This window comes from Meira miltonrushii (assembly GCF_003144205.1).
Source record: "Meira miltonrushii strain MCA 3882 unplaced genomic scaffold FA14scaffold_3, whole genome shotgun sequence".
In the NCBI taxonomy this organism is placed as follows: domain Eukaryota; kingdom Fungi; phylum Basidiomycota; class Exobasidiomycetes; order Exobasidiales; family Brachybasidiaceae; genus Meira; species Meira miltonrushii.
The window spans coordinates 2101557-2116979 of NW_020289945.1; the positions used below are offsets into that span (position 1 = coordinate 2101557).

Genomic DNA, 15423 nt, shown 5'->3' on the forward strand with positions numbered 1-15423 from the left:
TCTCCAGCGCGGAAATACAAATGCGGGCACAGGATCAGTATACGTACGCGCATAACAAAAAGGCACACACACAGTCTACAACAAAAGGACACCCCTGGCGCACGGTCAAATTCATATCTTGACAATTTCCACCATTACCGTGAATGAAGTACAATGGCTATGAGGGTACTATCTATGGAATCACTGGCTATATCAGCTGACCGCCCATTCAGCACACATTCAACTTGCTCACTACAGGATCATGATCGGAAACTTGATCGGCTGCAGCTGCCCATGTGTTCACGTGTGGAACAAATAAAGAAGCACCAGCTTGTGCGATAGAAGGGCTAACAAACAAATGGTCCTGAGGGAACAAAAGAGAAAAGATCAGTCAACGCTTCAAATGGATAATGACATACTTGCATTTACTCACCAATTCTTGACAATTCTGTTGGAAAATGTAAGAGTAGCGTTCGACACGTTTGCTGATGATCACTTCTTTCAAAACGGACGGAGATCCGCCTGTAAGAGTGTTTAACGGTTGAACATAGGAGAACTCATTCAAATCTCCCGTGAGGATCACCTTTGCATCACTTTGAACTTGTAGGATCTTTTGCACAAAATTACGCAAGACTTGTGCTTGAGCATTTCTCGAATCTACACCTCCGTTGATGGGAGCCTGAGGGTTCTGGTAATTCGTTCCGCTACCTCCTTTTGAGGTCAAATGGACACCGATCACAATCACACTTTGTCCACTTCCATCTTGCAGGTCAAACTGACCCACCAGCGGCTTTCGGCTATTCCTCCATGCGGTGTTGTTTGGATCGATTCTACCGGGATTCAAAGTCAGCTTTGCCTTTCCGTTGACGGATTTGACATCTACGGCATCATTTGTTCCGCCGACAGGTGCTGGTGATAGCTTCAAAGTGTCTTTACGGTAGATGAAAGCTTGACGGATGTTACCGCCTGGTTCTCCTCCATCTTTTTTGTTAGCTGGGTCAATGTATGCATAGCTGTATGAAGCGCCTTTAATAGCTGCAACGACGGCATCCAAGGTCTTGTTTGCATTCACCACGCCATCATCCGTTGGTCCATCATCATCTTGGATCTCGTTGAGGACGACAACGTCGGGGTCCTTTAGATGCGAATCAATGTAGCCGCCAATCTTTGTGATTCTAGATGAATTTGCAGGTGACAAATTTTCAACATTGAAAGTTGCTGCAATAAAGTTATCACACTTTCCAGTCGTCTTGAAAGGAGCAGGAATTGCATCGCCAGATTTACGTTGTCCAACTTTGGGAGCGGTTAGAGGTGTGATTGTATACAGCCCAAAATCATAACCAACGATACCGGTAACATCTTCTAAAACATCTCCCAACCGAATATTTGCATCAACGTTTGAACCGTCAAAAGCCTTGACTAGCTGAATGGCTTGAGGGTTATTATCCCACCGAGTATCATCGCTAGTTGCATTCTCGTCTGCGGCTAACGTCAATCCTCCACGGCCATTTTGCGAAGGATTATCCAAACCTGAGGGAACGATATAAACCTCACCAAAACTTGTCAACGGTCCCAAAACGGTAGGGGAAGGCAAAGTAACGAGGGTATTCTCCAGACTCTCCCAAAAATCAGCTCCGTACGTTTTGACATCAAGACTTTTTGCTCTGTCCCCACCTTCCAATGTTGTTTGATTTGCAGGTAATGCAAAAGGGTTCTTAATGCCGATATATTTTTGAGGCGGAGTACGACTACCGTTGGTTCCGATGATCACTGGAGAAGCACTGTTTGCCCCAGAACGAATGAGAGTAGTCTGATTTGCACCGGTTAATTCGGTCAAACGCAGATTTGTTTTAGAGGTCGAATATTCTGCCACTTTTGCCGATCCGATTTGGATCAAATCACCAACGGCAAAATCCGAACATGCATTGCTGTGAAAGACATACAAACCTTCGGATGTACGATCATCGTTGTCAACTTGATCGTTTGGAGTTTGAATAAAACAGCTGTTCGTTCCGTCTTTTGCCGTAATCACACCTTGTACGTTGGATACAGTCTTTCCGACGAGTGTACTCAGGTAACCGGCACCTTGAATATCATGAGGATATAGAGTATTGGCTTGCGGTGCCACACCACTGAGTAAAGCCAAAGAAGCCAAAGATAGGAGAAGTCTATTCACCTTCATGTTGCACGATTTGGGAGAGAAAGAGATTGAGAGGCTTTCTGTTGGTCAGCATCTTTATATATCATACCCCATCTTCACTATCACAAATGCCAAGAAGATAGCACGTTGCTGTACGCATGATAAACTTAATTTATAAACCACTTTATGCACTGAAAGTTGGCTTCCTGTCAATTTGATCCACAATCAATCAAGACGGATAAACAAATCTTGCTGCACTGCATTTCCATTAGCGCAACTTAAACCATATGATGCAATTTCACGCAACCGTTGAATTGCAAATTAGAAAGAATAGCCGTGTTCTTTCCGAACGAAGTCTTGCTTGACAGGCTTCCCGCTTCGAATTCTAAAGCAGTGTTTGTTGACAGGAACGTGTTTGATTGCTCACACACACCCCACACAATCAAACAGTCATAAAAAAGAAAACAATGACATTTAATAATGATATAAGAATGCATCTCACAATGCCTGCCCAATGAAAGTCAATAAGAAAAGAGGAAGAGAGAACGAAAAGAGGTAGAAACCGGACAGGAAAAGTAGAAGTTTAACAAAGAAAAGAAGAAATTTGTGCTCATGTGCTTGTGCTGGGATATCAGAACTATACAAATGCAATTGGTCTCCTGAACAAAGCCAAAAGTGTGTTGCCATGAAGAGAAGAATTGGTTTCACTGATCGCACCACCACCACGATCAAGCGTACCGTTATGTTGCGCAAAAGGCCATCTCAAGAAATCACTAGATCAACATCTGTTCCTTGTTGTCTACTAGTCTCGAATGCCATTTGAACATCATCATCGTCGTGCATCAAAATTCGATCTCCATCTTCGTCAATGTATCGAATCTTGATATTTTCCACCTTTTTACCGCTAATCAATCGTATCTTTTTCGATACTTTTTCCGTTAATTCTGCCAATCCAACATTAGACAGAACCACAACCACCAACTTATCATCATTATGATGAATGACCAATTTTACCGCATTTGAATGGCCACCAAAGTTCTGTGCTTGTTGTGGCATTGGATGAGGTTGTTGCTGTTGTAATGCTGCTGGATTCGATCTCGCGCTGTGACCATGGCTATTGCCGTTGTGTGGCTTGAATTGACCGTTAGCTCCCACTGCAGGATTACCGCCCAATGTGATAGGCGAAGATGCTGCTGTCGAGCCAGGTCTAGAGTGCGTGGATCTCTGAGAATCAACAGTGGAAATACTCGAAGAACTGAACCGTTGCCTGTTCACTTGAGCAGCATTATTGGGAGCGTGCATAGCTCCATTAGTAGCGATCATACCATCCACACCACCTTGCATGGCCCCATTGTACGCTGATGAGATCAATGCAGATTTAGCAGGCATTGGTGGAGGTGGTCCAGCATGTGCATTTGCATTATACTGTGCTGGATTACTAGCTGATCTTGATCGATTGTGGTGAAGATCAGAAGACATCGTTCCGCGAGAAGATGCTGAATCAACTCGTTGTCTAGATCCATGCATCGTCAAACTCTCCATCTGATCTGCCGTTCCATCGGTATCATAAGACTCCGTTCGGACTGGAGGTCGTGGGAAAGCATGGGGATGTGCATGTCCGCCTTGACGTAATTGTCTACTACTCGAAGCTTTGCGCAATTGTTGCAATCCTGACGGACCAGTAGATTCTCCTCCAGTACTGGAAGATGATCCATTTCTAGGCATAGGAGGTTGTGTGTTGGGAGAATGAGAGCGCCACTGCGACAGAACAGCTGAATCTTGATCTTCCGTACGTGCTCTTGGACGTGTATCGGCTGAAAGAGACAATTGTCTTTCTCGATGTTCAGCAGGTTGAGAATAACGTCCGCCCATAGGTGTTGCACGACCTGAAGTTGTCGATCCATCCAAACTCAACATAGATCCATCCATGGTCGCTCCGCCGTGCTCTTCATCTCCCATTGCAACGCCAGAACGATACATGCCCGCTTGGCTGTCCGCTCTAGTGAAGGGGAAGGCAGGTGCCATATCAGTCGATGGTGTCTGAGGGAACAAGGAGTGGGAAACAGAGCCACTCCTTCTTCCATTCGCACCAGCTCCGGCCATATTGTATAAACTAGGTGAAACGCCTCCGCCTCCAGTTTGACTGTAATGTGCTGCAATATGCTGCCTTCGGGTGTTGACCTCTTCGATCAATCTGTTGATCGATGTTTGCCATAGCTTCAATTGTTCTTCATTCTTGCATCGAAGACTGAATGATTCTTGATCAACATCACCTCGCCACCAAACTTGCAACGAATATTGACCACCAGCACCTGCACCCAAAACAGAGTTGATCTTGCTATTGGCAATCGCACTTGTGACGTTGTTGATGAAAATTCGGCCTTTCAACTGCAATGTCGTACGAGGCTTCTTACCGGGAGGTGTTGGCGTCACAGTCTTATTCTTGAGTAGAGAATTGCTCTTGGAATTCTTCTTTGGTGCATTGGGCATTACCTCCTTGCAGCACAACAGAATTTTCTCAAACAGGTATACATGATATTCCCGTTCAGTCTCACTCTTGGATACCATGAAAATATCTGAAAGGAGCAAGCTGCCAAAAGTGCTGATATTGTGTCCTTTCCAATCTTCCACTCTTTCTTCTAGATCACGTACGATTTGAATGTTCTCTTGTACTCTTCGAGTTTCATTGACCTTATCTGTGATGCGTCGAATAACTTGCAGTCCATCAACGAGTTCTTGATAATATGGCGCATCTGCAGGCGTCTTTTTGAGTAATGACTCTAGTAGCAGTGGATACTTGCAAATACGTTGAACAGGTTTGATCAAGAATGTTGGCAATTCATACGAAGGGTCCAAATAATACTCATCTGCTCCGGGCATACCACGCAACCGTAGCAGATTGGGTGCTTCTATACCTATGATCTCTAATGCCTGTGCGTAATTGGCACAAAATGGTTCGTATACCGCAAAGTCCGCTTCCATCGTCCGGAACACATGTCCAAAGTGTTGATCATCAGCAGGCCTTCTAACGTTCTCCTCTACACAAATCAAGAATCTTCTCTGCACATCCACCAGCATGTTCAAATTTCCGAACAAATTATGGATCGTATCCGGTGATAGGATATTATTCTGCGATAATGCACGGCAATAACTTTGCAAAACTTCCAAATCTTGTACGTACTTTCGTTCTGTGTCCAATAGTTCCCGCACGATCCAAGCCCGATCATCTGTAGGCTTTTGTAACTCATCCGGTACAGAACTCTTGGGTGCTTCGACCAATAATCCTCTTGATTCAAAGACATCCAACAATTTGCTGATTGTTCTTACCACACTGACAAAACCGTTTGTATCGTTGAGGTATAACTGCGAAATGGTAAAGATGTCACTTGGATCCCAACCGAGCTCACTATTGAGAGCAATGATGAATTTTGCAACAGAACGTTTGCATTCGTTTGCATTGCTTCGATTTGCATCGGGATTGATATGAAGCTCATTGCGAGGCTGTAGCTGATTGATCAGCCAACACAAAGGAGCACCTAATCGAAAGCATTGCCATAACTGCGTCACAGGATCGGACGAAGACATTTCCGGTCTTCTCTTTTCACTATCACCTTCTTGTGCGCCTTCCTCGCCCGTTAGCAGAAATGTCTCACCAAATTGTGGAACACACCATAGTCTGTCCAAAAGTGTCAGACATGCTTGATAAAGACTTGAAGCTGCGATTGCAGGCTTATTTCCAATCGTATTTGCCGCAACAGGTGCGCCAGCCGAAAGAGGCACACCACCAGGTCCAGTTGATATTAAGCTGGTTCCTATTCCTCCATCGTTCGGATTTTTCGATTGTTGTGAAGAAGCCAATGTTGATGAGCTAGCATTCCAAGAAGAAGGTGGACCAGGACTTGGAGAAGGCGGAACGGGTGAAGGTGCGTTGAGAGAATCCAGATAGCCAGGACCGGAAGAAGAGACGGATTGTTTGCGTCCTGGCCTAAAGGCCGACGCTGTGGAAACGGCCATGGGTTTTGTGGTGGGGAGGGGGAGAGTGTACGGAATGTGTGCACTCACTTTGCCCGTTTTTGAGAGTGTGCTTTCGTCTGTTGGTGACGAAAACACCAGGTATACTTCTAGAAGTTGTAGATGTATCGAAATCGAATCCAGTCGATGAGAACGGAAGCGTTGAATTGCCAAGTTGCAGTCTTATCACAAGTGCGAGATTGTTGCTGTCTAGAAATCACTTCAAAAGGTTGTTGGATCGAGATGGCTCTAGAAAAATGTAACAATCTGCGATAGTGTATCAGTTGCAGTGGATTGGCTTTCAATTCGTACGAGGCGTTCAAGGATGTATGCCGTATTATTGGCGTCGAATGGAGCTGATGTTGGATCCACGAAAAAAGGCGAACAAGTGGGCGTGCGGTCCGACAATCCGTTCAGCAATGCAATGATGCGGATCTTTTTATTGTGAGGCTGAATGACCAGTGAGAACCAATGACATCAACACTGCCACCACACGTTGATCGAAGTTGATTATTGGGAGATCTTGTCAATTCCAGGCTCAGCCTCGGAGAAAGAAAAAAAATCGTCTACTGAAAGGCCGAGGTAGATGAAGCAAGTAGTTGAGCCGATGGCCGATGTGTGCAAATATCAACAAAGATTGACGTTAATGTGCAAGTTGTAGAGTCTCTTTGCGTGATTGCAAACAACAAAGGAAGAATAAAAAGTCGGCTAATCTGTGTGCTCTCGGAAGGATGCGAAAGAGAACAAGACCCGCAAATGTTGTTAATCTTGATCGTTTGTGGCGTCTATTGTTGATAAGCAAGCTACAGATGAACTTTGAGACCGGAAAGCGAAGTAGAATATAAGAAAGAGAAAAAGCCGAGTCGAAAAAAGTGAGAACGTCTAAAGTAAAGCGACCTTTGCTTTGATGATCACCGTTTGTTGCCTTTTCCCTACGAAAGAGACGTTGACGAGGGAAAAAAATAAAAATAAAAAAGAGATGTGAAAGTTAGGAGAATTGTATGGAAATAGATCGGATTATACAATTTGGATCCAATAAAAAGAGCAAGTTCTTTTTTGGACTTGCTTGCATGAGCAGCAAGCAGCAGCACATCCACAGAGCACAGAGCCCCTCCTGCCGCCGTGTCAAAACACACATACACACTCACACAACCGCGGCGGGCGAGAAGGATAGGAGAATTGCGCACACCTACACTCACACACACAATGGGCAATGTGCACAACAACAACAACAACAACAGAACACCCGCCCTGCTGTTATGCGCACGCAGTAAAAAAGCTAAATTTTCCAACTTTTTTATTAGCACAGAGTGAATTTGTGCGCGTGTGATTTGATAGTGCGAAATGAATGTTTGGTTCAACTGAAAAGCATAAAAAAAGGGTGTGCATGAGAAGCAAGACTGCTTTTGTGCCTTTTGTGCTAAGACAAGCAGCTTTCAAGCAACAAAAGAGGGTGAACAAATATAACCACAAGACGGCAAAGCGGATATAAATTGGGGAGGGCATCGGAAGAAGAAAGAGTTGAGTATATGCTGCTACCAATCCTTACTCTGAGCTTTAAAATTGTTGTTACCCTGACGATCACTGCCAATAAAACCTCCTTATCATCATCATCATCACACGAAAAAAGAAAGCGTGAGAGTCTGTTCAATGGTTGCATAGATTACAGTGGACGATGCATGTACAATATATGCACGGACATGCACTTCTCTTGTTCAAAAGTTGATGCGCTAAAAGGGGTGACCTCCAATCATCCAATCGAGGTCATCCTCAAAAGGACATCTGTTAAGCAACTGATTCCTTTTTAATCCTCAGAGAGAAACCTTCTTTTGACATCCTCTCCCTCGATCATTCCGGAAATGCGGTCCGAGTGAGAGTGCAATCTTGATCGTGTTTCTCCTGTTTATGACAAATCGAGGCGTTAGGAGAATGACCGTATTCTACGTCAGATTTGAAACTTTGTGTCAGATTTCATTACAACTGTCAGAGAGCCAAGGAAAGACCAAGAGCCGGCCGCCGAAGTTTCAGAGAGGTCCGTGTACTTATTAGCATTTTTTAAGCACATTATTTTTGTGACAGGCAAAGGCGGATACCGTAAACGCCAACTTAGACAAAGGAGAGCATGGAAATGCATCCTTAGAAGTGAAAAAGCCCGTCTGTTCTTAAGTAAAAGGGGAACGTATGATGATTACATGTATCCGTTGTGAGAACTTTCGGGATCGATTTCCAGTCTCAGCAGCATGACATCGGATTCCCTTGTCTGATTCAATAGGAGTTGGTGTAATAGTAAATGCAGATGACTAACAAGCATAAATGTGTATTGAATGCCTCCTTTCCATCATCATCAATGTGTGGTACTTCTCGGATATAAGGTATTACGCATTCTTATGGCCGCACGCTGGCGTATGTAGGCAAGGAGAAGGGTATGGAAATCATTCAAGCTTTAGCTTGCATTCCAAAAATACACATACACACGCATCTAACATTTTAAGACTCGCTTTTGAGGGGAGCAGCACTTGAACAGTGTGTTGTTACCCCCCAATGCCTGCGCCGCGTGTGCGCACTGCTGGCGAAGCATTCTTCCTGCACATGCATACGTGTAAGCTCATGTACGTGCGTTTAGGCTTTTGTTAAAGAGAGTAACACATTGTTCCCGAATATCAACTTTTTGAACATCTTCCATCATCATCTGTGATAGATTTGGGATTTATAAACAATCAAACACACTCCCTCAAGTCACAATGAAGTTCTTTAGTGCGCCTAAAATCTTGGCGGCCACCACTCTGGCATTTGCTTCTTTGCAAATGATCACTGCAGAAGATGCTGCTGCAGGTGAAGCAACAGGACCATCAGATGTTCTTGATTTGACAAAGGACACTTTCGCAAAGACTGTTGATCCTGAGCCATTGATTCTGGTTGAATTCTTTGCTCCTTGGTGTGGTCATTGTCAAGCATTGAAACCTCATTATGAAGCTGCCGCAACTGAGCTTAAATCAGAGAACATCAAGTTGGCCAAGGTAGACTGTACCGTGGAAGAAGATTTGTGCTCTGAACAAGATGTTCGTGGTTACCCCACTTTGAAGGTGTTCCGTAATGGTGTCGCAAAGGAATACGGAGGTCCACGTAAAACAGAAGGTATTATCAGTTACATGAAGAAGCAAGCCCTACCAGCCGTTTCAACAGTTACCGTTGACAGCTTGGCTGATTTCAAGGCAAAGGACAAGGTTGTCATCGTTTCTTTCCTTGCCGATTCCGACAAGAAGGATCTCGAGGCCTTCACCAAGGTGGCTGAGAAGCATCGCGATTCATACTTGTTCGGACATGCAAGCGCAGCCGATGCAGCTAAAGCAGCTGGCGTTGATGCACCCGCTGTCATCGTTTACCGAAGCTTCGACGAACCTGAAGTGAAGTACACCGGCAAGATCTCTGACTCGGAAGCTTTGGAGAAGTTCATTAAACAAGAAAGTGTTCCATTGATCGACGAAGTCGGTCCCGACAACTTCATGACTTACGCAGAAGCCGGCCTTCCTCTTGCATACTACTTCACTGATCCAGAATACAAGGACAAGGATGCTGATATCGAAAAGCTCAAATCCATCGCAAAGGAACACCGCGGCAAATTGAACTTTGTCTGGATTGATGCTATCAAATTCGTCAACCATGCCAAGGGTCTTAACCTCGACGGAGAAAACTGGCCAGCATTTGCCATTCAAGATTTGCAAGCTTCTACAAAGTACCCATTGCAAGACTTGGGCAATGACGCTGAGAAAAGCGTTGGTGATTTCGTGAGCCAGTTCGCAAAGGGCACTTTGAAGCCTTCCATTAAATCGCAACCTGTTCCCGAACAAGATGGTCCCGTCTTTGTTTTGGTCGCCGACGAATTCGACAAGGTGGTGTTGGATGACAAGAAAGATATCTTTGTTGAATTCTACGCTCCTTGGTGCGGACACTGCAAGAAATTGGCACCTATTTGGGATAGCTTGGGTGAGGCTTACTCTTCTCACAAGGACAAAGTTGTGATTGCAAAGATGGACGCAACAGAAAACGACATTCCTCCAAGCGGCGGCTTCTCCGTGGGAAGTTTCCCAACGATCAAATTCAAGAAAGCAGGAACCAAAGAATTCATCGATTACGAAGGTGAACGTACTTTGGACGCATTTGTTGAATTCGTCGCTGAACACGGCAAGAACAAGGTCAAGGTTGAATTGCCACCTGTGAACGAAACCACAGAGGAAGCCGCTGCTGAAAAGAAGGAAGAGCACGCTCCAAAGCACGAAGAATTGTGAAAAAAGTTCTTTCCCTACTCACATATGTATCAGAGAATTCAAAACTTGCGTCTTTGCATTCCGCTGTGTTCTTCTGCCCCTACTTTTTTGCCATCTATCATCCTAGCACCTTCCTCGATAACGGTTTTATATAGAAATTGTATCAGGATGTAAAATACACACTACGAAATTCAATATTCATCTCAGTTGATCCGATATAATCACAGATCTGCTTCAATACAAAGGACTCTGTGTCCTATGAGTTTGCTAACATGTGCGAGGGGACATTTGGATTTCATCGGCCTTTGATAGGGCCAATCAATGTGGTAACAGGGCTACTTAGGGTTAGGATAAAATCCTAACCCTAAGTAGGTTTTTAGCGTCGGATAATCAGTTCTTTTTCCATCATGAACGAGAAGCGATCATATATGACTTGAAGGAGAATTGTGATAATTTCACTCAACTTTTTGTGATGAGGATGAAAGAGGTAAACTGACAATTGAACAACATATGACATGACAGATAAAATGAGAATGGGATAAAGACAGAATGATGGAAACACCTGTCGAGGATTTCCTTAGCGGCTTGGGTGTCCCGAGAAAGATGAAAAAAAGAGAGAAAAAAAAGAGTTTGGCTACACTACCACAAGAAGAGATGAGAAGGAAAAGAACGGGAAAGAGAGATCGACTGAAAACATAAAATTCAATGTTTTTTTCTTTTGTTTCTTTTTTTTGCAATTCCATTTTTGCGCTTTTTTATTCTTTCCTTGAAGTTGTTGATGATGGCGTTGGAGTTGTGGAACGATTATGCTGTTTAGGTGAAGTGTTTTGCGTTGCGGTTGTGATTGCGAGGGAAGAAGAAGAAGAATTTGCTGTTGCGGATGCAGAAGAAATTGAAGAAGGTGGTTCGATTGCTGCTTTTCCGATTGGCAGCATTCGGTTACCGCCACCTACACCACCGAGACCAGTCTTGTCGAGTTGGAAAACAGAAGTCTTGAAAGTGCTTCCACTGTTGGAGAACGAGTAACGCTTCTCGTTGGCACAGGGCACAACGATTTCGTCCGTTTCATTTGCCGCACTTACGGTGATCGCATTTGAGCTCTCACCGTTGTATATGGTGCTGTTGGTGTGATGACCTTGCATACTTGACTCACCTTCATCGATTTTGATCTTCTTGTTTTGCAAAGGCGAAAAATGAGAAGAAAGATTAAAGATGCTTTTATTGTCAAGCAAGTTACCGTTGTGTCTTGTCAAATCGGGTGAACTTGACCCTGTGTTGTTGGTGTGACTTTTGCTTGCACCTTTTGCTGTTGCAGTCTTTGGTTTAAACCATAAATCGTGCAAATCCGTTTGATCCTCCTCTAATGGTGTTGCACCACCGCTTTTGGTTGATTGTTTGAATTGATGATCGTTATAGAATCCATTTGATGCATAAGGATTAAGTGAACTCAAAAAGGATGAACTGTGTGCATGACGAGTAAGTTCTGGACGACTTGCTTGTGGCGAATCGTACATTCGTGAAACCAACGGAGAGTGAACAGGACTGGCTTGAACAGAATGAAATGCTGCACTGCTATTGTTGTATTGTCCAAACGTAGAAGACTGATTGGATGGGAACGGTGATACTTGCGCAGGATTCCATTGCTGTTGCGGCTCAGATACTGTAGCATTTTGGAAGCTGTACGACAATGTGTTATCCACATACTCTGACGTGGACACAATTGGAGAAGTAGAAGGCTTGAATGGCGTCAAGGCGTTAAGAGTATTACTGCGAGCTGGCATATGAGGATTGGGAGTGGCCGGATTGGAAATGGAATTGTACAATGGTGTTTGACTTCCACTGCCATTTTGAGGTCTTCTACCTGCTGTCAAAGAAGCTACCAAATCAGCCGAAGGTTCCACTCCTGCTGCAAGTTGGGCAGCAACTGTTGCACCATTTACGATCGAACGACTCATTTCGTTACTTTGATCAGCAAGTGGAAAACAACGCATGCAAACTCTACGTCTTCTCCAATTCACGAAACCGCATTTTGAACAAACCCAATCGCCCGGTTGAACGCACATTGGACCATTGTTACCCGTATTGACGATTGGAGGATTGTTTTGCATCGTTCCATTGCCATTCCCCGCACCGCTACTCGGGTTTGAAATGTTTGGATTGATTCCAGGTCCAAACTGAACGCCCATACTTGCCAATTTGACGGCAGATGCCATATTTGAAGCAGGAGAAGTGGTAAGGATTGGTGCTGAGTATGACGTTGGATATTGCATTGATCCGTTGGAGATGGGATTGCTTGCTACCAATTTAGCAGCATGTTGCATGGCTAAAGCTGGCAAAAATAAAGCCTGTTGAACATCATGTTCCATTGAAAGTGTGTCCATATTTGCCACTACATCCGATTGTGGCTTCATTGGAAGTGATGCTGGCGTTCTTGGAATGCTTCGATTGCTATCAAACATGGACCCGCCACCATTGATGTTTTCACAATGACCGCTAAGGTATTCTAGCTTGATCGGTTGATCAATCTCTTCATGTACCTGCATATCGTTGAGGTTTCTTTTCTGTTGGGGAGAGTGTCTTTGTCAGTGCCTTGCATGTTACGCAAATGCTGAGTCAATTTACTCACTTTTGTTTTTCAGAGTGATTTCCTTGTTTGTTTTGGTGTTTCCATCCAGGTTCCAAAAGAAATGAAGAAAGATAAGAAGATACGAAAAAGAAACAAGGTTGCAAGAATAAATCTTGTTCACAAAATGTTGATGATGATGTAAGGAGTAAAGAGAGAAGAGAGAAAGAGAAAAGCGTTGCAAGTTGTTGGATTACAAGAATGATTGCTGTACCCTTTAAACGCCCCGTAAGCCGCACACAAGTTGTGTTTTTTCAATTGACCGTTCCGATGATCACTAAGTAGAAAAAGAAAGGTGAGGGGGGAAATAAGATGAAATGAAATTAGCAAGGAATCGTTGTGAAAAAAATACTGAGATCGTGCCTCTTTTCAGCAATATCACGGTATACACATTCATTCCAATTCCATTTGCCTTCAACCCCTCTCCTCAACACACTTCAAATCTCCGGTCAACTTTTGCGGATCAACACACACTTTTTGACTCGATTTGTGCCTTAAATGGTTACCAGCTTATTACTCCATCTATATTCCCTTTAACCGTCCTTCACTCGTCTTGTTTTAAAATGCACTTCAGCTGCTAATTTGTATATCATTCATTCTCCTCTTGACGGAGGCGTACTTTTGTGTCTGATTATAATATAAATAATTTCATCAATCACATCCGTACTCTATCAGTCTCTTTTTCTTGTTCTTGTGTACACCTCCTCATTTACCATCATCGCCCTTTCTTTTTATTCAACTGCCGCCAACTTTCGGCGCGCCTTTTTTACGGTGCCTTTTCTGGTTTTCTCTAGCAGAAGATTTCCCCTTTTTTGTGAGTTTTGAGTAGAATTTAACTCTCCTTTACCCTTTTCTAGCCAAGACGGTATACAAGGTCAGAATTTTTCCTGTCAATCAGACAAGGAGGGCAAGTTTTAATCCCATACCAAAACAACTTCTCTCTCCTTCATTTCTTCGCCGGAGCAATATTTATCCTCTTCCTCCTTGTGATGGCGCAATCCAGCTCGTCAGCCAAGTCAGCTTTACACAGAAAGGACACAGAACTTTTACCGAACAAATGACGTGCATGGATAATGTGACTTTGTGCTTGAATCCAAGTCCGACTGTTTAAAAAAACGGAAAGTGCGGCTCCGAAAATGGCATCATAAAGTAAGGTGCAGTGTCGTGTGGTTTGATTCAATGGCTGGCTCAAATTTGTGTGGGGCTAGATGCATTAATTTTTATCATACGGCGTTTACCGAGAAAGGGTTAATGTACAGTAAAGCAGTTGCCCGGCCATGGCGATCGGCGTTGTTGAGTGTGCATGAGATGAGGAAGTTTGCATGACCGTTGTCATCTCTAAAGACAAAGGGAGGCACAAATTTCAAAGACCGCTTCAATCGATTGTGTTGAGATTGATTCTGTTTGGCCGGCCATGGCGATCGGGGAGGAAGTTGTTCGACTCTTGGCATCTCTCAACACAAAGGGAGATATCAAACTGAAGGACCGCTTCAATCCGTTGTCTGCTTTTGTGCATCATCGTTCCTCGCACTTTCACGTAATGCTTGCAATCGTGTTTGATTTCTCTTGTTGACTAATCTGGCTGTTCTTTCTCTTTCGGCATCAGTCATCGTTTGCCAATTATGTATGCGTGAAATTGTTCCATCTGAATTGACTACCATCGGTCCTAAATTATCAAATTTGGCGATCGAATCATCATTAGCTGTTCTTAATGCACCTTCTCCATCTTTCGTCTGGGTTGGAGGTGCAGGTAAAGGTAGCGGTTGAGAGCTTTGTGTTTCTGGTTCTTGGTTCCCACCCTCTTCAGGAATGAGATGTGCTGGTGGGAATTGTGCCACACCGGACATGGCGAGTTGGAAGTGAAAGTGTTACTTTTGGTGGAGTGAATCTATCACGCTAAAACTATTCATTCTTTTTCCGACAACCACTTTGTGGCTTAACGCGGCCATCCTAACCCTAACCGGTTTATCCAGGCAGTCACTGAATCTCAGTAAATTCATTCATTAAGGTTTCGAGATAAGGTGAAAATATACAGCAAACAAGAGAAATATGATAAGAGATAAGACTGAATCAGAAAGACATCAGATCACACAATCTACATAGGAGGAGAAGTGTGTAAGTTAATATAAACAGACTTTTGGTTAGTATAGTTAGCAAGGGCTGCTTGACCTAATTTTCGACCGATACCGGATTGTTTGTAACCACCGAATGGTACTGAGGGTCGAGTTGATTGTAGCAATTAACCCAAATGATACCTGCATTGAGTCTGTGTGCAGTGTCAATTACACGAGTTAGACATGTATGGTGGTTGTCGACAAGCACCATAGGTAAATGAGATATGACGGACTATACATGTATGGTGGTTATCGACAAGCACCATAGGTAAATGAGAGATAGGCTAGTTT

General features: G+C 43.8%; 5 protein-coding genes across 5 annotated transcripts; 1 reads left to right on the forward strand and 4 right to left on the reverse strand.

Annotated features, from left to right (window-relative positions):
• Window positions 1-138: 138 nt before the first annotated feature.
• Window positions 139-2414, reverse strand: FA14DRAFT_161593 (DNase I-like protein). The gene has a single exon (XM_025499182.1). The coding sequence runs from the start codon at window positions 2159-2161 to the stop codon at window positions 371-373; it is 1791 nt and encodes a 596-aa protein (XP_025354329.1). The 5' UTR covers window positions 2162-2414; the 3' UTR covers window positions 139-370.
• A 164-nt stretch (window positions 2415-2578) lies between these two features.
• Window positions 2579-6133, reverse strand: FA14DRAFT_136546 (uncharacterized protein; the record flags this gene model as incomplete). Its single annotated transcript, XM_025497021.1, has 2 exons — window positions 2579-3393; window positions 3445-6133. 2 exons carry the CDS (start codon window positions 6131-6133, stop codon window positions 2882-2884), a joined length of 3201 nt encoding a protein of 1066 aa, XP_025354330.1. The 3' UTR covers window positions 2579-2881.
• A 2538-nt stretch (window positions 6134-8671) lies between these two features.
• FA14DRAFT_168422 (protein disulfide isomerase) lies at window positions 8672-10531 on the forward strand (the record flags this gene model as incomplete). Its single annotated transcript, XM_025500142.1, has 2 exons — window positions 8672-8686; window positions 9019-10531. 2 exons carry the CDS (start codon window positions 8672-8674, stop codon window positions 10414-10416), a joined length of 1413 nt encoding a protein of 470 aa, XP_025354331.1. The 3' UTR covers window positions 10417-10531.
• A 192-nt stretch (window positions 10532-10723) lies between these two features.
• On the reverse strand, window positions 10724-12938 carry FA14DRAFT_173751 (uncharacterized protein; the record flags this gene model as incomplete). Its single annotated transcript, XM_025500497.1, has 1 exon — window positions 10724-12938. The coding sequence occupies one exon, from the start codon at window positions 12936-12938 to the stop codon at window positions 11151-11153; it is 1788 nt and encodes a 595-aa protein (XP_025354332.1). The 3' UTR covers window positions 10724-11150.
• Window positions 12939-14538: 1600 nt separating this feature from the next.
• FA14DRAFT_114355 (uncharacterized protein) lies at window positions 14539-14796 on the reverse strand (the record flags this gene model as incomplete). The annotated part of the gene is made up of 1 exon (XM_025496049.1): window positions 14539-14796. A coding segment is annotated over one exon (258 nt), but the record flags the coding sequence as incomplete, so codon positions are not given.
• Window positions 14797-15423: the final 627 nt, after the last annotated feature.

Bases quoted from the DNA above. Each gene is read 5' to 3' on its own strand.
- FA14DRAFT_161593 (XM_025499182.1), bottom strand. From the start codon at position 2,161: ATGAAGGTGAATAGACTTCTCCTATCTTTGGCTTCTTTGGCTTTACTC.